The sequence below is a fragment of the Calonectris borealis genome, chromosome 4 (assembly GCF_964195595.1).
Source record: "Calonectris borealis chromosome 4, bCalBor7.hap1.2, whole genome shotgun sequence".
In the NCBI taxonomy this organism is placed as follows: domain Eukaryota; kingdom Metazoa; phylum Chordata; class Aves; order Procellariiformes; family Procellariidae; genus Calonectris; species Calonectris borealis.
Genome location: NC_134315.1, coordinates 14,375,026 through 14,398,675, shown reverse-complemented (window position 1 = coordinate 14,398,675; position 23,650 = coordinate 14,375,026). Strand labels below are relative to the sequence as shown.

The following is a 23,650-nucleotide window of genomic DNA, read 5'->3' as shown; positions in this document are numbered from 1 at the left end:
CAAAGGCACTGAGTACCCACAGCCAGTCCTGAAAAACAGGACATTTTATTTAAATACTATCTTTAGAAAGCCCAGCTTGAAAACTGGCTGCTCTATTTCACTTAAAATGTTCACAACTCTCCCTAGAATTGGTTTGGGTTTATTTTGGTTTTTATAACCTTTATTTTTGGCCACACAGAATCTTTTCCATGTTAATTTGACATTGCCTTGCTATCTGATAAACCTTAAACATCCTGTTAAGCTCCATTTTTAAAAGACCTCTCCCCTCATCATTTATCTGCTGGTTTATGTATCCCTGGATCTGTTTATCTGTGGTATATCTAATCTACAACTTTTCTGAGTTTCTCTTCTCCATACAAACATAAATTCCATTTATTACAGTAAGTTTAAGGCATGCTATTAAAGCTGGACACAATAGATTAAGACAGACTTGTATCTATATTTAGACAAGCAGATTCAATGCTAAAGTGAAAATTAAGAGGATATTATGGATACAAATTTAAAGTACAGCCATTCAGACCAGACTTCTCTCGCTGCTCAAATTTTAATGCTTCAATTTGTAAATAGTCCCCAAATCGCTTTATAATTAGAAACTGAAATACAAGCGTACCTAGCATAGATTGTAACTTCCTCAAGGTTTATACTTGGATATTTCAGTTTGCCTGTAGAAAAAAAAAATTACTGCATTCTGGAGTTTTACAATCTCAACAGCTAGAGAATGAATAATAACGTAACAGTTTGGCCAACATTTGCCCGAAACGAATTCCTGCCACAGCAGGTTTGGGAAGTTAGAGGAAAGTAACTACTTCTAGTCCCAGAAAGTCAGATGGGATTGCTTCTCTACAAATGCTGTCTCCAACTATAGACACATTCCCTTTGTCCACAGTGTACTATGACCATTTCATACTCTGAGAAGTTTAATAGGGGAGTGCTAGAAAAATTAATTTTTATCTTGGTAATGATGTTTGCTGGTTTTGGAAGTTTTTGGGTAGTGAGGTTTTTTTTTTGGTACATTTTTTGGGATGAGATCCATGAGGTCTTGGATTACCAGTACTACACATTTCATCTCTGTTTTGTAGTTGATCTGTTTTGTGACTGTTATTGCACTGTTAGGTGCAATAACAGGCATTAAACAATGAGTGGAACCTATTTTTCCAGCTTGAGAAGTCCCAGTTGTTCATTGCAATGATTTAAGCCACGGATGCAGTGGTCATACAGGTGAGAGTTTCTCATGAAGGCTTTTCACATAACCAAAACACCTGTGAAAACATCTCAGAACATTTCTCATAATCCGATTTCAAAGAGAGGCATGAACTGATGGAAGGGAACGCTCTGTGAAACATGTATCTATATTTCCTATGCCGAGACATTTATTTTTGTCTTTGAGCCTCACAGCTGCAGATGTTAGCAAAATAGGCAATGCAGTGCAAGCATACTGGAAGAACCTCTCTCTGATCAATGAATCTTGAGGCTAAACTTAGGGTACGATTCCAATGAGGCAGCACACAGGGCAATCAAAAAGAAGAGCAAGGAAAAGTTACAAAAATAAAATTACTTTATCATATCAACAGATGCAATCTTCGGTAGCTTTTAACAGACTTCCTGCTTCCTAATATGAAATTACTTTTAAATTAAGTTAACATTATGAAAGAAAAACCACAATGTAAAGACTGATATTTATACTTATTCTCTTAATGCATGTTCCACATGTTGTCAGTGACTGACTCTAATACAGACATCTAAAATATACAAATAAAGCTGCATGCACAGGTTCAACAGCAGCAGTGCTAGGTTGTTTTCCTGCCCACTAATGTATTTTACTGCACTGGCATGCTCCTCAGTAATCTCTCTGTATGCCCAACTAAGATATGCCACAGTTCTCTGGGTAGCAGCAAGAGATCTCTCTCAGTGCTCCACATTGCCATGTAATTTTAAATAACTATGTCCCTGGTAAGTCATCATTTCTCTCTCTCCACCTTGACTATGAGTATCCTCACGTAGAGTACTTGAATCAGCCTGGATCTGGTATGATATCCCAAATAAATTAAATGAGTGTATTACAACAGTTCATTTCCAGGTCTACTTTTTACTTCACCCGACCTTTACTTTTTAATATTCCCTGCAACAGGTGTATTATCTGCTAGTCAAGATCCTCCCCAGTTATATTATTTATAAACTTAGTCAACTTTCTTTAGAAAATATTCATGCTTTCCAGCTTGAGATTGTACATCCAGCTCCTCAAACACATTCAATCACAAGTGAATCAAAAATTGTTCTCTTCTGTTAAATCCAGATATTCGTGCGTAAAGAACCCACTCAAATGGTCTTAACTGGTACATGTTGCAATTGACTCTGGTAGGACTTTTCACATGATTGAGGACGATTTACATGAATAATGGATGTATGCAGACATTGAGACTCTTACATGAGTCTGGCTCCCACTGAAGTCAGAATTACAAACAGGTACTATACATGTTCCTGTTCCCAGCAGTTCATCTCTGTGCTGTACAAAGTGGAAACAGACAACAAAGCCTCACCTTAGTGTCTGCTGGGATATTAACTAACAAAGTCAGCAGTTACAAAATATTTTCTTAGAATTAACTTAAAAGATAACGTTTTTATGCTCCTTTCCTGCTAGGTAACACAGATAAAGAGACTTTTGAAGACTATTCTATTGTCTTTGAGATAACACAGTCAAATGGCTGCCAAGAAAAAATTGAGATATTTACCTTTCCATCTTACTAATGAGACTTGATATCTGGGTTGCTGCTGCATTTATAAGAGCAGAGGCTTGAGTATCCCCTAACTGTATCTTACTTATAAGATACTCTCTGTAAGCAAATCTTCTATTCAGATGATATTTCTTGCTAGCTTGCAAAAAATCCATTAGCTCTTCAATGTCTCCCTACAGGAAAGAATGTGAACAAATATATTTAATAAGATGTAATGTTAATTTCAGCTAACACCCATGGGTATCAGACCAGATTTGTTCATTAACAGCGCAAAGTTAAAAAGCTTTTACAAATGAAAAACAGTAAGCTTATATCAACTTAATTCCAATGATCACGTCAAATTATTACTGTTATTTCAACAAAACAAAATAAATTATGTGCTGAGCTTTTGGCCTGAATACCTTAATATTGTGTGTGCTCTCCTGAATAGTTAGTGCACCTCCTGAGACACCCGAGTTCATAGGTCATTTCATCAGGTACCCACAACGCACCACATGCAACCCTATCAGTGTTATAGAACTGTTCCTGCTTAAAGCTATCCACAGGCTGAAAGATCTTCTTGAACTGGGACCTGAAGACAGCGTGTGTTCAGTAACAGCAGTAAATGGCACCATGTCCTTCTTTCTGGTTTTTTCTTTTTTCCTTTCTTTTTTTCTTTACAATGTATTGTATGATTAAATAAATAACGGGTAACGTTTTCAAAGGTGTCTAAACTGACTTCAAAGCCAAGGATAAGTCTTCTACCTGTGCCCAGCATGGGGAAAGCCAAGTCCGCTGCACACAGGCTGGTGTAGACGTTCCTGCTCCCAACAGCAGGGAACAGGAGGGGTTCAGGTACCTTCAAACGGGTTTGGCAGAGACTGGAAGTAGGTCTATAGCAGACATTCTGCTAGCATCAGATAGCCAAGACAAGGTCTGATACTTAAGTGACCCATGTCTGAGCAGCCAAAACCTCTTTCACTTGCTCCATCTTCTGCGGGCTGCTCAACTGCCTTTTGCATAAGTGCTTGCTGCATCTATATCTGACAGTGGCCCATGTGTGGCTTTTCTGTACTGAGATCTGACAGTGCATCTAGTTTTAGGAGTGGGCCTTACATGTTTTGACACCTACGTTCCAAATACTGCTTTTTAACCTCCAGGCCCTCAATCTCTAGGACCCCAACAACCTCTAGGACCCCAACAACCTCTAGGACCCCAACAACCATACTCTTCTTCAAGAAGCAGACAGAATAACAATTCCCAGAATTTTTGGAATCTAGAACACTAACTTTCAACACAAATAGAATTAAAAAAAAAAAACCTTGAGGAAACAACTCAAGCTATTCTGTTGCAAGAGGCTTAAAATGTAACTGAAATGAAAACTAAAGTTCTGAACATACTCTTCATTAGCATTCCTGACCATGTAAGCTAAAGATACTCAACCCCTCAAAGTACAAAACCATAGCACTTCAGACATACCACAATTTCAATAATCTACATATTTGGACTGGGGGGGCTCAGTACATCTTCTGAAGTACAGAAAAGCACTTGATGCCTAGGGGGTTTTGAAAATGCCTACACAGACAGGCCTCCAAAGGTACTTATCATTCATTAGACAGCATCTGATCTGTTTTAGAAAATGCCATTCATAAAATAGATTTTGGTACCTAACTGTTCTCTTAGTTGCCTAAGTTTATTTGGGCTGAAATTACTTTTGAAAATGGCACTCTGGCATTTCTGTATCATGCTGAGGGCTCCATTAACACCCGCGAGGGTAGACCTGGAACCAGAAGTTTGCTGCACAAGCACAAATCCTCTTCCAGACCATCCTGTGGGGGAGGGCTTAGGGGCAGAGCTGCACCAACAGAGCTTTCAGGAGTTAAGCAGAGCCCCAAGATGTGCAGATGTATCAAAACATTCACTGCAAAACCGGGGGTTTATATTACACAATTTCCCACTGCATGGTGTAGACATGTTTTCAAACTTATTTCTTCTGCATGGTACAGATGAACTACTAGTCTTATTTTCCCTGATCAGTAAAGACAAGCTTTAAACACTTGGGTGATTTGGAAATATCACCCATGAAAACAGAAGTCAGCACTAAGCACATAATGTTGTGGCAAATACATCTCACTCGCTGGTGTAGGAAAAGGCTGTGTGTATGCATCGATATACTGTTGTGTGGGTGTCTAGATGTGCATTATGATGGCATTATACTTTTTAAAATTCTTCCTAAGAAAATTATTTATAAAAGTGGTAACATTTATCCTGAAACATATTTCCTGAAACATTTCTCAAAAGTTACTGTGGGTTTGTATTCTGTCGTTAGGTTAGGAATGGAGTTATTATCCTATTACCTGTATTGTAGAGTAATCTTCCACTAATGTTTTAGCTGCTTCCAACTTCAGTTCTCCCTTGAAAGTAGCATTTGTTATCTGTGTAAAAAAGATATTATGGAGCTCCTTTCTCTGGGTAACAGCCAGCTGTCTATAGGCCTTTGCAAAATATTCCTCCTGCTTTACAAAAAGGAACCTCTTCAGGCAGTCCTGCTCCAGTCTGTGAAGTCTATCCAGAAGACTTCTGTATTCTACAGCAGGCTGCAGAGAAGAGAGAAATAAATAAATCTGAAGTGATTTTCAGTATTCAACATATTTTAAAGTATCAGTGCTACTAGCTCATACATATTTTATGCATGCTCTGATTACTGTCATTTCAGGTTTGAATGAAGGCTAATACTAAATCAATGTACACTTTCCACGGTTTTCACCTGTTTGGAATGACAGGGGTTGTACAGCTGTCAGCCTCTAATCCAGATAACACTTCCAAGGCCTAATGAAGTCTTTTTAGAGTTTAGAAGCATTATTTAAGATAAATTATACAAAACAGCATGAAATTCAACACAAAGACTATATATGAAATGAATTTCTTAGGTTTCATCAATCCTGAAATCCTATTAAAATTGAATAGACTCATATAAGTCAGAACAATGAAATAACAATAAGCATACATTTTAAAAGCAATATAAATTAGAAAAAACTATTCTACTACAAATCTCTAAAAGTTCTTATTATTGGCAACCTACTTTATCTATTGGTTTCTGCAAATTAATCCAAGAGCACCATTTTAGAGTTACAACAATGGAGTACAATGAAATGGCAATTAATTTATAAGCTTCTTTGCAAGAAATACTTTCTCATAGTTCTCCAGTAAGACTTACATATTCATAGTTTTAATCTCAGATGACATAAACTCATTATAGAATCAAAACATACGTGTCCCACAGAGCAAAGAATGCTTTATATGCCAGCAGAGCTACCTAACAGTAGCTATGTCAGTCTTGTTCTAAATTTCATACTACTTATCGGGGGAGAACTGTCCTCTCACCTCACCTCTCATTCCCGAGAGACACACTGCAGACAGCAAATAATTAATCAAAATTAATTGGGAATATACATTCTGTGTTTTGGCCAAGAAGGGGAGGAGGTTATTGCTCCAGCTGTTTTTCACTGCCGTCTCTTGGACGTCAGTACACCCGCTGGCAGCAGCACAAGTGTGGGCCACCTCTAGCACCCTGGCACCGCCTTTTGGACGAGGTTCCAGGGCAAGTACAAATCCAGGTCCTTTCACAGACAGGAAAGGGAACAGCAAGACATTAGTATATGATAAATGGATCAGGACTTAATTCTTTGTTTGAGTCTTACCATTCAGGGTTTCCAATATAAACCAGACTGAACTGATACCAATGTATTTTGCGCAAAGAAAAGCCGCTTTGCTGACAGCATATTTAGTGTGAGCTCACATATTGAGTTTCAGTCAGGCCCCTCTCTCTGCAAAGGTAGGATTTATCTCAGCGAGAGCTATCTAGGCGTTAGACATCTAGTGGAGGCTCCTTCTATAACTAACAGAAGGAAAAAGACTTCTGCAGAGTATAATTCACCTCATCCTTAAAAAGATGTCCACAAATATCCCTTCCTTGCCATCTCCTTTGACTTTCTAGCACCTCTATTTCAGGATGTTCATATCCTACAGATATTTGAAAGCTCCCTAGAGTCACAACTTAAACTTCACCTGGAAACATCGAAGAAATTCAACTGGCTCACTAGCCTTGTGCCACAAACTTTCTCCACACAACAGCCTGATAAACCGAAGTTCTTCCTGAGAGCCTCAACATACTGTAGTACCTTTGATGGGTACACACAGCAAAAAACTTCTGTCAAAACTGCAATCATGAATTGTCATAAAAGTCCTTAACAATTACAGGTATATGATATGCAAATAAAAATGTTTTTTTTAGAAAAAAAAACAAAACCAAAAAACAAACAACAAACAAAACAGAAGGCCAAAAACTTAAGTACTGTCTACAAAGAGAGCATACACAAGTAAGGAATATACTGGTCTAAGGGATTATACTCCTAACATAACTTATTTTGTCTCTGTAATTGAACTGAAAGAGCTGAAAACTCAGCAGCATCACATTCAATATTCACGTATCCACTTGTGCTCCAGAAGCAAAGCCCCATTCGTAAGTAACGAGCTGCACTATTTATTCCCACCAAGTCATCCTCTTAATATGAGTTATAACATCAGACACACATGAAACATTAACTTGGGTATTTTAGCATTTTAAGCTTACAGAGGTGAAATATTAAAAACTTAACAGAATCCTCTCCAGACACATGAAGGTTAAAAAAAAAAAAAAAAGGCGGGGGGGGAAACAGGTTTTTTGCAAACATTAAATATACTTGAAAAAAAGACATGGAAGATTGGAGCATAATTTTGTACATGGGATGTTGGACGGATGATCCAGGCTCTATTTCCAGCTAGTGACTACCTATGAAATCCTGGGTAATGATATGCATTCGGGCAGAGATCTTTGAATGAAAGTGACACACATCAGCACTAAGCTTTTACTTAAAGGGAGACTCTAAACTTGTAAAGAATCATACTCTGCCTTAAATTATTTATCTCACTATTATCCAGAGGCTATTTCCAAGAGAAGTCCACTCCCTACTCTGCCTAAAATATAGATTGTTCTGCTTGCCTGCACTTGGTTTGGAGGAAATCGGCCTTTGGTTGCGCTTATATTCTCATTTTCTTCAAAATAAGAATATAAATATTGGAGGCTTTTTACCTAGATTGTAAGGTTTATGATGCAGAGAGTTTGTTCTGCTCTGAATGTGCAAAATATTTTACACAGTGTCTGACTGGAGTTCTTAGGAACTGTTACAGTAAAATATAGTAAATAAAAATACACCACTTTGCAAGGATGACTATAAAAAAACACCCAGGGTAATGACAACCTTTTGTTTTCAGGTGTCACAGATTCTCTTGAGATAAATTCATTTTCTGGCGAAGTAAAACACAGTTTTTTAATAACAATTACCCTAATTATGACATCTGAATTTTTGAACACATTTAAATTGTACAGCTTTTCTCTTTACTCTTCTAAGAGGACAACTCAGTCATTCTAGTCTAAAAGAGAAACCATCTATATAAAACCACATCATGCAAAATATCTTGATTTTATACCAGATTTACCTTTTCATTCATTTTCTTCATTAATTCCTCAGCCTCTTCATTTGCAACTCTCGCTTTTTGGCATTGAGCCTCCATTTTCTTCCTAGTTTCCAGATTACACTCAGCTGTTAAAGCCACCATCTTCCTTTCATACTCCTCTTGAATCTCTTTCTCCATTGCAAGAAACTGCTTTTTGAACATTGAACTCATCCTCTTCTCCACATGAGGAAAGAGGCTGTGACTTAAGACCATGTTCTTCATCATCATAGCAATCACTTCTTTACATATCTGCATTCGAAATGCCTCCAGATCAGCATCTGCCCGCGTCAGGCTGGCAACCTCAAAGCTGTAGAAAGGTAAACAGGACTGTTTGAAATCACAGATTATAGGAAAATTTCTATCAGAAAACAAGGATATCTACATTCACCCAATACTGGGTAACCGAATGGCAGTCACAGAAGTGCAGGAATATCAGAGCATATGAGCTTACTAATCATGATATAGTAATAATTTATTAAAAAGCAGGGTGAGCCAACTTCTACTACAGCAACTTTAATGAAATATGTCCATTCTTGCATTTCCATTTTAGACAGAAAAAGGAAAAGCTTTTCTTTAAAACTCAAAACATTCCCTCAGCTTAAAAGCAAACAAAAACGTCCCACAAAAAAACCCACACACCTCTGTTGGGAAGCAGATGAAGTGAGTATCTGAATAGACTAAAAATTTCACTGACTTTGTAAAATAGTTCTAAACTCACTGACCCATCTACATTGATACATCACTGCTTCGTGCTCTGCACTGGTGTATTCCCTCCTCTGCAGGAAAGAGGGGAGAGTGTTTTGATTATGTGCCGATACAAATAAATAAAAATAGCTGATATCTCCCTCTCATGAACAGTAATAGAGTTTTAGAAAAGAGATTAAAATCAGAGGGAAACACAAGTTTTTTACAAAATGCAATAAATGTCATGTTGCATATGAATACACTCATTTATCTTTAGAGTTAATTAAATTGGTATTATAATTATTTTTATTTCATATACTATGTAACTACGGTAAATTCTATAGCTTTGCCTCTTCCGCACTCAATTCAGGATTGGAGAATTAGGTGGATTTTGGCCCTGCATGTCAATTCACATGAACACACAGCACTGTATTTTTCTGTGTGTGGATTAAGTATACAAGAATTTCCGTGTGACCTATAAAATACACTTTTAAGAGCTTAAATCCATTCTTTTTTCAGTTAGGCTAAATTACTGGTTTGATTTGTTCCAGAGACAAATCTTAGAATAAATTTCAAATCCATAGCAAAGATCTTGGGAAGATTTGCAGGAATAGAATGATACTATATTCAGAATGGTATATATCAAAGCATGCAAATCTATAAACACTTTCTCTTTTTGTCAAACAAACTTTCCTTGCCTTAAGTAAACAAATGAAGTTTAACTAAAAGTAAATCAGTGATATATTATTACCACTGCTCTTCTGCTAAACACAAGACGTATTTTCCCCATTTAGAAATCAATGGGATGGAATTAACTTGTTTTCTTACAATGACTCAAATACTTGAAGTATTTAGGAGACATTAGCTTAAGCTATGATAATCTACCACAAAGAGGCAGAGAGATTTTTCTGTTGCAGTCTCTCAAAACCCCAGAAATGCACTGGCAATGGCCATACTCATCCTGGTGATCTGCGGCAGGGGTGGCTGGTTGCAGCTGCAAAACCTCCTCCATTTGCCCCCTCTTCCTCCCACACAGGAGCAGGAATCACTGCTGTATGGGGCCAGATCCCTGTGCCTGAAACACTGTGTGCCTGCAACATTCTTCACAGTAATTTGAAGATCCCGTAAGAGCTAACATTTTCTATAATGCCCCCAAGACAACACAACAGTCCAGCTTCTCCGTGCTGTGTACAGATGGATATTGCAGGACAGCACCTGCACATACAGAGCCTTCTTGGGTGGTGTTCAGCTACATCCACGGTCGAGACCCCCGGGACACTGACCTGCTCCCTCTGCTTGGGGAGAGTCCTTCTCGCTCCAGGACAGCGGGACAGAGGACAGGTGATGGCAGGATCAAGGGAACAAGATGCTGAAGCAACACAGCAAGCACTTCAACTGGGCAGCGCAGACCCGTATTTTCTGTCTTAGTCTTTCTGTTTACAGAAGTCCTAGGACTTTTGCTGACATAGCCAGCCTAGTACTAAGCTGTTTACTTATGGCAACTACCTTCAAAAAAAAAAAAGTGTTTCAGTTTTGTGCAAAAACACTTAAATAGAAAGAAGGATCCAAAAAATGGGAGCTTTATGCTATAACATTTCCCTAATGACTGTCAGGCAGTGGTAGGAGGCTCCCCTTTGCAGATTCACCAATTCGCTATTAGCCTGTAAAATCCAAGCCACCAGATTTATTTTTCTGTTTTCATTCCTGCTTCAAGTCCAGTAGCTCTGATTTAACTGAAGCGTATCTGTTTTTTGTGAGAAACATCTCATCTCGGTTTTCAAGCATCCCCTAACAGAGAACTAAACAACACTTTAATTAATTGTTCCACTTGATAATTCCTTTAAGACCTAAAAACAGTCACCTTATCCTCATCTTGAACTTGATTAGTTTCAACTTCCAACTCTCTTTGTTTCTGGAATAACAAGTTCCTTAGTCATTATTTTTCTGTTCTTCATGCATGCACTGATAGATGGTGGTCACAGCACCTACTAACCCTTTCTTACTGAGGTGTGAAAGACTGAATTCCTCATCTCTCTCCCTGGAAGGCAACACTTCACAGCTCCATCACGTTGATACATGCTCGTAACACAACATGTATTTCTTACCACAAATGCAGGATTTTTTTCAGCATGCTTTGCAAAATGATTAAGCCATTCTTCACCGACCTCCTTACTTGTTACTTTTCCAGTCGTCTTCTTCAGCAGTCTTGATCCCAAGAATGAAAGCCAAAACCAAACATCATGACAACATTTCCTATTGTTATCTTTCCCTCAGTCTTCCCACAGCATTTCTTCCTATTTACTGCAAGTCATCACAGACTAGACTGATTTCATTTTGAGTAAGATTCCCATGTTCCTTCTTCTCCACAAAGATAACTACGGTACCCAATTAACTCCACTCCTCAAGATCATGATGCCAAATGCAGGAGGAGCAATAGGTGTCGTGACACCTGATGCTCATGTGTCAGCAAGTGAGTGATGAGGCTGTTAAGATTTCAGATGTATTTAATCTGCAACTCTCACCCTCCATCTTCCTGACAGCACATCTGCGAAGAAGGCAATGAAGCAGAAGCAGCATGTGAACTATTCCACCAAACCAAGGATAATAGCATAGAGAAAAAGTAATTACAAGCCACAGCTCTCCCAGGTCACATCCTGGAAGACAGCAGCCAGACCATTACCTTTTTTCAGTGGCAGCTGAAGAAAGGTTGCATCTGTAAAAATTTGAAATTTACCTTCCACATTATGTGCTCTGCTTCTGGTCTGCCTCCTCCACACAGCAGCCAGTGGGAGAAAAACAAGCTCATCACATGCACCAAAAACCTTGCTTCAAGCTCTTACGCCAAATGAGAGTCTGAGGGCAGCCTTAACAAGCTGCATCAATATAGTCTTGGAGTCTTAGACACCAACAGTCAGTACAAAACAGGAATCTTGTACATGTAATAAACCAAATGCTTTCAGACAAGTCCATCAGAAGAGCAATGCTTACAATCATCCAGATTAAATATGCAACGTTTTGTGACACCTAGGGAAAAAAATAAATCCTAACCTGACACGCTGTACCTCCTCAAACCAAGGTAGATTTAGTAAGTTGCTTTAAATGATCTGCACTCTGCTTGTTACAGCAATTCATGTTTAAAAGGTCTCCCATCTCTTCCTGAGCATATTCAATATAATAGAAACATGAAAGCCAATGAAGTACAGGCAGCAGATGGCAACCTATTAATGAAAAAAGATCAAAGCTTCTGTTGGACAAAGCATGCAGAGAAAGGATGAGGACAGTACAGAAGGTAGGTGGTACAAAAGTTGGGGGGGAGGAAAGGTGAACAGACACGTAGGAAATGAAGCTGCAAACAGCAGTGTAAAGATTTTTCACTCACTTGAAGAGGAAGAGGATTTAAAGATCTGTCAGAGAAGATCTGGGAGGGGAGAATCCCAGATGCCAAAAACAGAGAAGCAGAGAGAGTGTCTGAGCATCTGATGTCTTCCACAGACCTAATAAAAGAATACAGGAAAGCAGCTAGTGTCAGGAAAGAAACAACATTTAATTTAAAAAAAAAAAACACACCGCACCACCAAAAAGGAAATCTCTCATTAACTACAAAATAATTGGGTCTTTAAGCCTTACTATTCAAATTAGAGGCCAGCAGAGGGAATTTTTGAACAGGAGAATATAATAGCGGTTGAATGTAACAGTCCTAAAATGAACTAATGGCTTTCTGACACATTTTTAAAATGAATTCAGAGTTCACAAGGATAAGAAACGACTGTGAAACAACTTTCTGAAGTCTAAAGGGGAGAGAAACATCAAGCAAACTCCCCTTCGGTGACATTTTCTCACCAAAACAGAAAAACCCATCATTTTCAGAAGACTCATCTCTCATCTGCAAATGGTAGCCAATTAGTAGTATATGTATTACAACAGCATCCAGAGAAGACTGGAGCCCTGTGGTAGCGGTTTCTGCAAAAGCATTCCTTCATGATACACAGTGTTGCCGGAAAGCATGTAATTTAGAGCCATTTGTGTCTCCACTGTCCCAGACGCCCTGCTGCAGCCGTGACCCGGAGCACCGAGGTACAGCAGCTGCACCAACTCCTGCTGGAGAGGGGAACGCAGCTGGGGATGGACAGACGGACACACAACTGCCCCCAGCCCAGTGGCACCCACTGCTACTGCCTAAGCCAGAGCAGCACGTCTCCTGCACCCACGCGCACAATGCCAATGGGTCAGCTGCTCTGAGGAAGGGAAAAGGAGAACAAAAAATAAGTGTTACAGTCTGTGTTGCCTTGTCACACTTCAGAGAAGTGAAGATGGAGAGAGGGTCGGACAGGGAGAATCATACAGCCGAGACGTGAAACAGTACGTGTCAGCGCTGGCTTTAGCAACAGTAAGCGAAGAAAGCCAATTCAAGTGTAACAGGCATCGAAGGTCTTCGTTTGCAATGCAATGGTTTGTTTCCTAAATCACCCAGTTATTGAGAGGTTAGTAACACAACATCAATAGGTTGGCGGCGTTTTGTTTTCTTTCTTGTTTTTGGGTTCGTTTGGTTTTTGTTTTTGTTTTTAACTGCTGTGTCAGTGCGGGCCCTGTGTGCTTCCCTCCTTCAGCCTCTCCCTCCTTTTTCTGTCCTCTGCTTCCCACGCTCTCCTGCTGGGTCCAGTCACAACAGAGATTGCAAACACTTCAGGGCAGGGATTTATGCAGGCTGCAGCACGACGAGGTGCAAATCTTTGTAGGAGACCAAGACTGTGCTGAAGTAGAAGCGGAGGTAACGGCTTGAGGTCTGAACGGCCACCAACAGCTACTGACTGCTCAAATTCTTCAGCCCTCCCATGCCGGAGAGGGGTGCGTTGCCTTTCCCCTGGTCTCTGCCCGCTGGTGGGCTGGGCGCAGCCTGCCTGTCTTAGAGGAGATCTGAAGATGCTCTGTGCTACACCAGTAGCTGTACTGGCCTGCAGCCAGCTCTGAACTGGGGGAATTCATCCATCAGTCCTGCGACACTGTTATACAGCTAAGCGTAAACTCAGCACATCTGAAATGTGAGCTTACAGAGAATACAGGACATCATCAGCAAACAAAACTGCTAAGCAAGGTATGTGATGATTATCTAAGGATGCTTTCACATGGATGAGTCACAGGTTAAGTTTAGCTCTCCCGAAAAAGCCAAGGTGCTGACAAAACCAGAAATAGGAATTCTCATGATATACAGCCAAAAATTTTAAAAAACCCACAAAATTGAAAAAGATGATGAATTGAGCTGAGACACCGGTGGCTCTTCAGAAAATAAATGATTAATGAAAACCTGCCAAAAGTCTAAGCACTAGATTTGGCAGCAGTTTCACTATCAAATTCCTTTAACTCTCCACAGCAATATAAAGAAAGTAAAGGTATTTCAATACTTAAATTAATCTGTTTAAAAAACATTTGAAAAATCCTGCATTTAAGAGACTGAGAACCTCTGCTTTGATTGCAGAAAGTATGAAAACTGACAAATCAGGGATTTTCAGCAAACCAATTTAAAAAATACAGCTAGCTACAATACAGCTGTTGAAACAGAGCTCAGACAATGATATTTCACTGAAAAACTACTATGCGAAAAGAGTGTAAAAAAGACTCCAGTCCTGCTTCCAGTGAAGTCATCACGCATTTTACCACTGATTTTAAAAGCACCGACTTCAGCCTGGATACTAACAAAAGCATAAATAAATATTATGGCTATATGCATTAATACCTGAGGAGTTTCCAATTTTGCTGTGATCTACTCAGATTCTTCTGATCTACTACACGGGGTGAGTATTCAGATGACAGAAACAGGAGGAGATATCAATCTTCTTTCAAAATTATATGGAATAAAGCATCACTAATGGCACTACTCTCAAAAGCATACTGTTTTCTGGATGAGATAAATTGTTCTGGGTGGACAGAAGAAATGACCCATATAATTCCGAACACGATTTCTTCATAGTTAGCCAACATCAAAGAAAAGTGCCATTTTTTAGATGAAAAAAGATATGTATTCATTAATTTCAAATGACCTATTTTCTTCAGTTCCCCTGTCTTATGGACTCCTATCACCTATTAAGCATTTGAGTTTCTCTGATGGAAAAAAATGTATAGTTTACACACTTGTCAAGTTTATAACAGCATTCATAACACAGAACTACAAAGGCAGGGTTTGGGCTTCATTCCATGTGTATTCACTGTATCTTATTGTTATATCCATGTGATTATTATTTATTGTTGTATTCCTGCATTGTACACATTGCACAAAAACAGAGCAATGAACATGCGCTCCCTTCAAAAATTCTAAAATTTTGATTACACTTTTTAAAAGTTACGAAAAACAGAAATTTAGCACCTCAAATTTTTTTCTACTAACAATGTAACTATTTCTCACCGTTTTCTATGTAAGAATATTCTGGTCTAGCTGCTATGACAATGTGATCTTTTATTCTTACTTTCCATTTGAATTCAGGGTTAAAAAAACCCCACATTTGCTCCCTAGCAAATCAAATTGAGATGTACAGCAAGAAATTTGCATTTAGAAAGAAAAAGTGAACTTCTAATATGGTAGTAAATTGTTTTTGACTTTTCTGTCAAGGCTTTCTGGAGACAGTTTGATCCTGTTCTCTAGTACATTGGCCTCAATGCCCTCTACCATCAGAAAAAAAATCAGCTGCAATGCATACATATTACTTAGTGATTTCCCAAAATAATTGGCAGTATGGATTGTGTATCAGCAAGCAGGTTCAAGTTCAGGTAGAGCTTTGCCAAAACCAAGGAAGCATAGCTGTATAAAATGAAGACGAAAAAGATAAGTTGTAGCAGTGGAAAGGCATTTAAAGAAATTAAGTTGCCTTTAACATATCTGTATCTTCTGAGACTATGAACGTGGTTAGACTTCATCACATTGGACACAAATCCAAACTGCTTGGCTCTCTTCATATTCTGTTCTAGACATACAGAAAGAGAGACCCACACCACTTTGGAACATGATCTTCTAGTGCACACGTCAAATATTCAAATCATGTAGCTTCTTCTCATTAGCATTCATTGCCAATGGGCCAATATTCAGGAATATACACAGTAAGGAACCTACTGAGAATAAAGCCAAGCTATTTTGCTGCATAATATACATCAAGGATATAACTTATTAAGACAAAACTCACAAAATGAGTAACTAAGAAGCTTCCTTATGAAATATTAAAAGTATGTTTTGTTCTCTAGCCAATCCTCCTGACATTGCAAACTGTCTACACTCCAAAGATGTCCCTGTCCATAAATATTGAACACATGCTCCTAATGTATTTGCTAAACAATTTGGCACTGTCACTTCGTAAAAGACATTAACTATTAACATAGCTTTATGTCGTAAAAAGGACAAAAAAATCCTGTGGCTCTTACTTTTCTGAGTAATTCTCTCATTTGTGTCTGGACAAAAGAACAAAGCACCAGAATGATTCCAATCGTGTTTACTATCACAGTGCAATTTAGAAAGAATGTATCAATTATGTTGGCAAGCTTATACGTATGCCATGTAGAGAAAATGACACATAGCTGCACTAACACATTCAGAAGGAATTACCAAACTAGCATACAAGCAAGATGATGTTGGTTGGTTGAAAATATCTGAAGTATCAAAAGCTCTCTAACAAAAGCCCCTATACTTTTGCCTCCCCAAATAATAAAAAACAGGATTATGATGCTAAAATTCATATTGGTATACATGACATGAAAAAAATACAAGCCCAGTTCTTATCCTCCGTATACTGCCACTCCTGTAAGACAATCCAAACCTCATTCCTCAGTTCCTTACAGAAAACCCAACTATTCTATTGGGTGACACTAAATGTAATAAACCAAAACGCAATATTGTTGAAAAACCAATTGTGACCACAATTAGTAAAATCACAACATTTCATTCAAGCACAGAATCCATTCAAATTGACCGCAATTACCCACACTTGTTCTTTTTCCCATTATGTTTTGCAAATTATATCCTTAAAACAGGTAATTTGGTAAAAAGAAAGATTACTCCATTCTGGTTTTAGCCTAGATCGCTGTCATAGAAGCTCCTAAGGCAATGGTACAGTATTTTATCTTTGTCTTTGGAATCAGCTAAAAACCTGGATAATGTACAACAGTTTATGAAGTACAAGACTAAAATGAAGCCTTTATGGAATATAGATCAGAAATTAAAGAACTGCTTCCCCCCAACTTGCAGAATGAATGAGGAATCAACATTAAGAGATGAGGAAGCATCCTAAGCTAAGTATCATATTAAGGCATTAACAGTGAGAGAGAAAACAAGTGCTGTATTATAGCTACTGAAGAAAGCAGAAACAATATTGCATGTATCTAATATAGGCGTTAAAGTAATGCTGTAGCCTTTTTTACCAACCAGCCTGCAAGATTGGGATTCGTCTCACTCACCTCTAGACCCCTACAGCTGAGCTAATCTGCCCAGGTTACAGGCTTTAGGGTCAGTGAGCGCAGCAGCCGTAAGACTCATTTTTTGGAAGTCTACTTTAGGATGAGAATAATCACATCCTAGAAGTGCCTTTTCCACCCCTCAGTAAAAAGGGGAACTCAGAGCAACTTGGTGTAGGAGTTCACATTGCAGAGATCCTCACTCACTCAGATAAACTGCACCACCAGTAAGAGAGGAGAGGAACAGATATGTAGTAATTGAATACACATATTTCATGAGTGCCAATAAAAAGAGGGAAAGAATAGAAAAAAATATGGTAAGTGCATCTGTGTGTCACCTCCTAACAGTAAATGAATCAGAAGGACCAGTTTAAAACTACAAGAAATTAGAAGAATTGGGATAATCTAAATTATTGGTTTAGGATTAGGGATAGGTTTAGGATATAGACATAGGGATTAGGAAGCATCCATTGCTGACAGGTAGAGGCTGATCTGAGCCCTTCACAGTAACATCTCTCACCCTTTCAGTATCTTTCATAGCAGAAACTACTGTAACTCTGGATGCCTTTGTGGTCCATCTACCATCCTGATCCCGGAAGATGAAAAAGATAACTCGGAAGGTGAAGCAGGTTAGTGACTGTTTGCTAATGGGCATCTATTTTATTCACTGCAACGCTCTACCTCCTTGGAGGTAGAGAAAATAGAAACTGTGAGGAAAGAAGCGGAAGCAAGAGAGACATTTGTGCTAACTGTGTAAGAATATCAAAAAAACTTTAGCCCCTGGATACATACTCAAACTAAGAAATTAATCCTGTTTTATGGGTTTAGAAATAATCCAGTTATAAAAATAATCCTATCCAAAGGTTTGCAAGAATATTTACCCTTCCAAACCACAACCATCTGAAAATAGTCCAGCACTTTTTTTTTTTCTTCAAACTAGCTAGATATTCACTATCCCTGAGATAAATTAATACTAAAGCGAGTTAAAAAAATGTTTGATCCTGTTCTTCTTAACATTCACATAATGATTTTCAGGATAAGTCGTTTTAAAGCCTGAGTTGCTATATAGTTACAAATGCAAGGACCAATGTGCAATTTACAGAGACAAGTATCCCAATTATCAAGGAAATGCAGGAAATAATAATGCTGTTAGTTACTCTTTACGAAAGAAAATTACTTCCACGGTCCCATACCTTTTCTTTTTCAGCTTCTACAGATTTTAAATACTGCCTGTAACCTAACTTGCCAGGAGCTAACGGTAAGACTGAACAAACAAAATCCGCTCTGTCCTCACATCAGACCTTTTTATCCAATTCAGCTGAAGAACAGATGACCTTTAACAGCAGCATGTTTCTGTCAAACAGCCCTGACTGGCCTTTCAACAACATCAGGAGAGTTTGCTCTACCCATGGTCCCTCCAATTGCAGCTACGTGGTATCCTTCTGGCAGCACTACAAACTGTCACCCCTTAGACTCTGATCCAGGTGTTTCCAAAATATGCTGCTAAATAGCAATGCCGCCACCCAGTAGGGCTCTCTTTTCTAGGACAAAAGCCACTCTTTTGAAAGCAGAATGTATTCAGCAATAGTAGAATACACCCTTTCAACATCATCTTGTACACAGAAAAGTTTCCCTTTACTTAGTGAACCCCAGAGAAGCAAAACTAGATGTTAATCTGGATTGGAAAACTTGCATGCCTAACGCCTAGATGGAGCTGTGACTTCTATAGGTAAAGCAATATGAAATATGACAATTTTCAGTTCCCACAGGTGGCTATTTAAACAGTTCAAAAATCTAAGGTAGTGCAGTCACATGGGTAAATGGATACTATGACGAAAAATTGAAGGGTAGATGCTCATGTTCAAAGGTACGGTTGATGATAAATGTAATAAATGTAATGTAATAGCAGTGAATTCTTACTCTTCTAAAGCCTGATGCATGTTCCCAGATTCTTCAAAGGATAGAATATCAATGATTTGATCATCCATAATTATATCTTCACTGAAGAGATCACCTGAATTAAACTGAGAATGCTCCAGTCTGTGATTTTGATTGAACTCATGCTGTATCTCCTAAAAAAAAAAAATTATAAAAAAAATTTACACTGAGTGTCTGATCTAATTTTATTGCAGGTAACTCTGGGTGAGTTATCATCAAACTGTACAGCTGGAAAGGGCATAAAGAGATTGTGCAATTCAGATACATATCTAAAATCAAATATACTACTTTTGTTTCAGGCTGAAATTTTTGTATATAACTGATCTGGAATACAAATGAAGAAATTAACGAAGATGACAGAAGACTCTACACTGACTTCAGTAGGCTTGTGAAAGCCTTCTAGGAGGTTATCTTCCACTGTAAACTTTCTAGGCCAATTTTTTAAAAATTACCATGATATACAAATTATATATGGCAAGATTACACTATTACAAGTTGAACAAAATGAAAAACTAATCCTATGAATGATGGAAGTGACTCAGTTCCCAGTTCAGTGAGACTCCCTCGAGACTAAGAGCTAATAAAATTACTATACAAAAAACCAGTATAAATATCTGATGCTAGGACCAAACTGGCCCTTTTTCATGGTTTCATTATCACAGCTTTTTCTCTAGAAAGAAACAAGGCACACCCTTTTCATTTAAAGGGTTTATTTTTTCAGGCTTAAAAGAAATAAAAATTGTTGATGGAGTAATTTTCAACCTCAGAAAATAAGGCTGGAAGTGATTTGTGAGGGATGGGAGATCCACCCCAGAGGGACGGGAGATCCATCACCAGCCGAGCAAAGGAGGGGTTCAAACCTCCAAGCACACCTCTCTTAGAGGACTGCTCCAACTACTGTAATATTCTGATTGAGGTCTCTAGCTCCCTCCCCTTGAAGTTGTTCCACTTTATATAACTACCTAAATAATTAATAGAAGCAAGGGCTGGAACTTGGACCAACCTGATGAATATTTATCAAAGACTGTATTTTCTCTCTTCAGTATGTACTGAAACACTTTCTCCAAACTAGCACAGCTTGGATAAAGAACACTGAAAATGCTCCATCCCCAAACCCAACTGTTTTGCTTAATCACAAGAGATAAGGCACATCCAAGGAACTAAGACCTAAACTCAAATCCCTGTTCCTGATAATCAGAAATACAATTTGGACCCAAGTCTGCTGTGCTCGAGGTGAGTAGTCTACTTCCTGGGCAACTGCTTATAACCCACAGACATCCTCCCTCTCTCTCATTTTGGGGGACGAAGAGGAGAGGAGGAAGGGAGGAATATGAAAAGAAATGAATAGCCAAAGGGTAATCTCCCTCCAGTCTGAAGCTAACATCCAGGTACTGACAACAGTTCTTTTGATCAGATTATCATTCTTACAGTCCCCTCCAAATCTGATTGTGCTAAAGATTAGAGGTTGTAGAGATTACATTGCCTGCAAATCCAATCCATCACTTGGTGGCCTTTTATTTATCTTCAAAAACTCTTCAGACAATCTGTATCAGTTAGCAAGTTATATCATCAGATATGATCAATGAAAAAATTTAAATAAAGTACTGTTACAGACAGTATGACTCACCTGGTTTTTACCACGGAAACTCCATTTTAATATTTGGGTTCGGTAAACAATGAAAAAAACAGCACATGTCAATACAAGGGAAACAAAAAAAGCAATGAAGAACCCTGAAGCATGGATGGCATGGCTGTATGAAATCTGAAATTAAAAGACCATATTATTAAAAATACATTTTAAATATATATAAAGATCAGACTCAAAGGTTATATCTGTACGCAATATAGTAAATTATTTTTAAATGGCTTCACACAACTTCAGGGTTTCTCAGCATTAAGTTTTAATACTACATTTTTATTAACATTTTCAAACAGATGTCTGTTTTCCATAGGTTTTCAAGTCAGCATGGTTCGTTATGTTCACCTAGTCCAAATACCTGTCTAACTCCAAGCAACAGAACTCCCACAGATTGAATTTTAGGCACTCTGACTCTTGGCTGTCCTGTACTTAACAGCCTGTTTTCCAGTGTTGCCAATCTCTCCTAAATCTCGTTGAAATTAATGGCATTTGATGTTGCTTAGAGCCTCCAAAAAATCAGTCTAATGTTGGCTACCTTTAATTAATGGCCTTTTCTCTGTTCAATAAAACTCAGTAATCACTATAGGAAAAAAGCACCAATATGAGTTCAGCATAAGTATGTAACTGACAGTTGACAAAACTGTCCAATTTGTGTGCACCCTTGCAGTTTCTGCAGAAGCCAGAGGCAGAAAAGAATAGCAGGAGCACCGGAACCACGAACCAGCTAGCAACTTCATAGGCCTTTCACTTTAGCTCTTAATTTAATCTTTAAATTGAATTGCATTAAACATTAATTTTTACTTCATACTCCATGTAGCAAAAGTTAATTCAGTGTTTGTTTAGTTCTTTGAGATTTCTGGATGAAAAACATAATACAGCCATTAGTAGAATGTTTCACCACAAACTAATCACTCTGCTGGGGCCAGAAAGTGTAAATAATTAACATGCTGCTTGCAAGCTGGGCTTGGTCATCTCTTGCAGCAGAAACCTGAGAGCATTCCATGGAGTCAACAGTAATTCTGCATAGGAAGCGATAATCAAACGTGGTCCACAATTTGAAAAGGATTTATTCCAATTTAACAGCAGAATTTTACCCTTTTACTGCCTAGTTTTTCTCTCTCTGATATGTTTTTGTACACGGAAAATCTGTCGTATCTCTAACTGAAAGGAACTGCTTAACGTCAGGCTTTGTTTCACAGGCTCAGTTCTCAAAGCTGCTGGAGATGCTCAGCACTCATTGATTTCAACATGATTTCAGTTGAATTAGCCAATGGTGTCAGTATCAAAGAGATCATCAAGACATTAATACAGGCTACTATTTGGCACTGGCACAGTTCCAAGAAGATCCAAGGTTTACTTCACGGTATTGTACGTATAGAATCAACAATTGCTCTGACTGACAGAGGTATGTTTAGTTTGCTTTTTTGTTTTATAGAATCATAGAATGGTTTGGGTTGGAAGGGACCTTAAACAGGGACACCTTCCACTAGATCAGGTTGCTCAAAGCCCCATCCAACCTGGCCTTGAAGACTTCCAGGGATGGGACATCCACAACTTCTCTGGGCAACCTGTTCCAGTGTCTCACCACCCTCACAGTAAAGAATTTCTTCCTAATATCTAATCTAAATCTACCCTCTTTCAGTTTAAAACCACTCAGCCTCTTCCTATCACTACACTCGCTGATAAGGAGTGCCCCCCCACCATTCCTGTAGGCCCCCTTTAAGTACTGGAAGGCTGCTATAAGGTCTCCCCAGAGCCTTCTCTTCTCCAGGCTAAACAACCCCAACTCTTTCAGCTTGTCCTCATACGGGAGGTGCTCCAGCCCTCTGATCATCTTCGTGGCCCTCCTCTGGACCCGCTCAAGCAGGTCCATGTCTGTCTTATGCTGGGGGCCCCAGAGATGAACACAGTCCTTCAGGTGGGGGTCTCTCCAGAGTAGAGTAGAAGGGCAGAATCACCTCCCTCGACCACATTTTTCAATGTGCTTAGTCTAAAATAATGAAACCCTTGAAGCACTTTGAGGTTCACTAAAATGTTTTGGGACTAAGTATTTATCCAAGTAAGCCAGTCATGTGCTGAATTCCTTCTAATACCTTTCAATATCTTTAAGTTTTAAATGGAAACAAGAAAGAAAAGAAAACGAGGAGCAACACATTAATTTGCCGGTTCCATGTGTAATTACCAACACATTGTCTGAATGTTTTTTCTTGTTGTAGCTTCCTACTACTTTGGCCAATTGCTTCTGTTACTCTCCCCTGTACCATGGGCGACCACTAAGGACACCCAGCACATCTACATCAGCATCAGTGCCAGCTCTCTCCTCTGATTCTGCGCTGCCCCCCAGTTCCTTGCCACGAGCTCAGTTAAAGCTGCATCACTTTGCATCAAAAGATGATTATGTAAATATTAAATAACTCCTTTCCCTAACCCAGTGTTTACTTCCTTCACAGATCAAAAGGTTTTAGCCCATACCCCTTGAACAGTCACAAAGCCAACAAACATCTGTGTGTGACTTGGAAAAAATGCAATTCCTCTTAAGTCAATCTACTGTCCCCAGCTTCTCCGTTGCACTAGGTGGTCAAGAGGGAATCACAGAAGAGTCCTCCTTGAGCTTTGCCACACCAAGACTCTGCCTGAGGTCCCACCACTTTCAAAGAACTGGAAATGCTGTAGATAATACTTAGGGGAAAAA

At 38.8% G+C, this 23,650-nt stretch overlaps 1 protein-coding gene across 1 annotated transcript in view; it reads right to left on the bottom strand.

The window, feature by feature from the left end:
* Positions 1–23,650, bottom strand: part of EVC2 (EvC ciliary complex subunit 2) — a 78,239-nt gene that overhangs the window by 31,382 nt on the left and 23,207 nt on the right. Inside the window, exons 8-12 of the mRNA XM_075148699.1 lie at positions 20,947–21,081; positions 19,302–19,453; positions 8,250–8,574; positions 5,069–5,308; positions 2,730–2,905 (exon numbers count right to left, since the gene is read on the bottom strand). Coding sequence (XP_075004800.1) covers positions 2,730–2,905; positions 5,069–5,308; positions 8,250–8,574; positions 19,302–19,453; positions 20,947–21,081 — 1,028 coding nt within the window. The remainder of the gene's footprint in view (positions 1–2,729; positions 2,906–5,068; positions 5,309–8,249; positions 8,575–19,301; positions 19,454–20,946; positions 21,082–23,650) is intronic.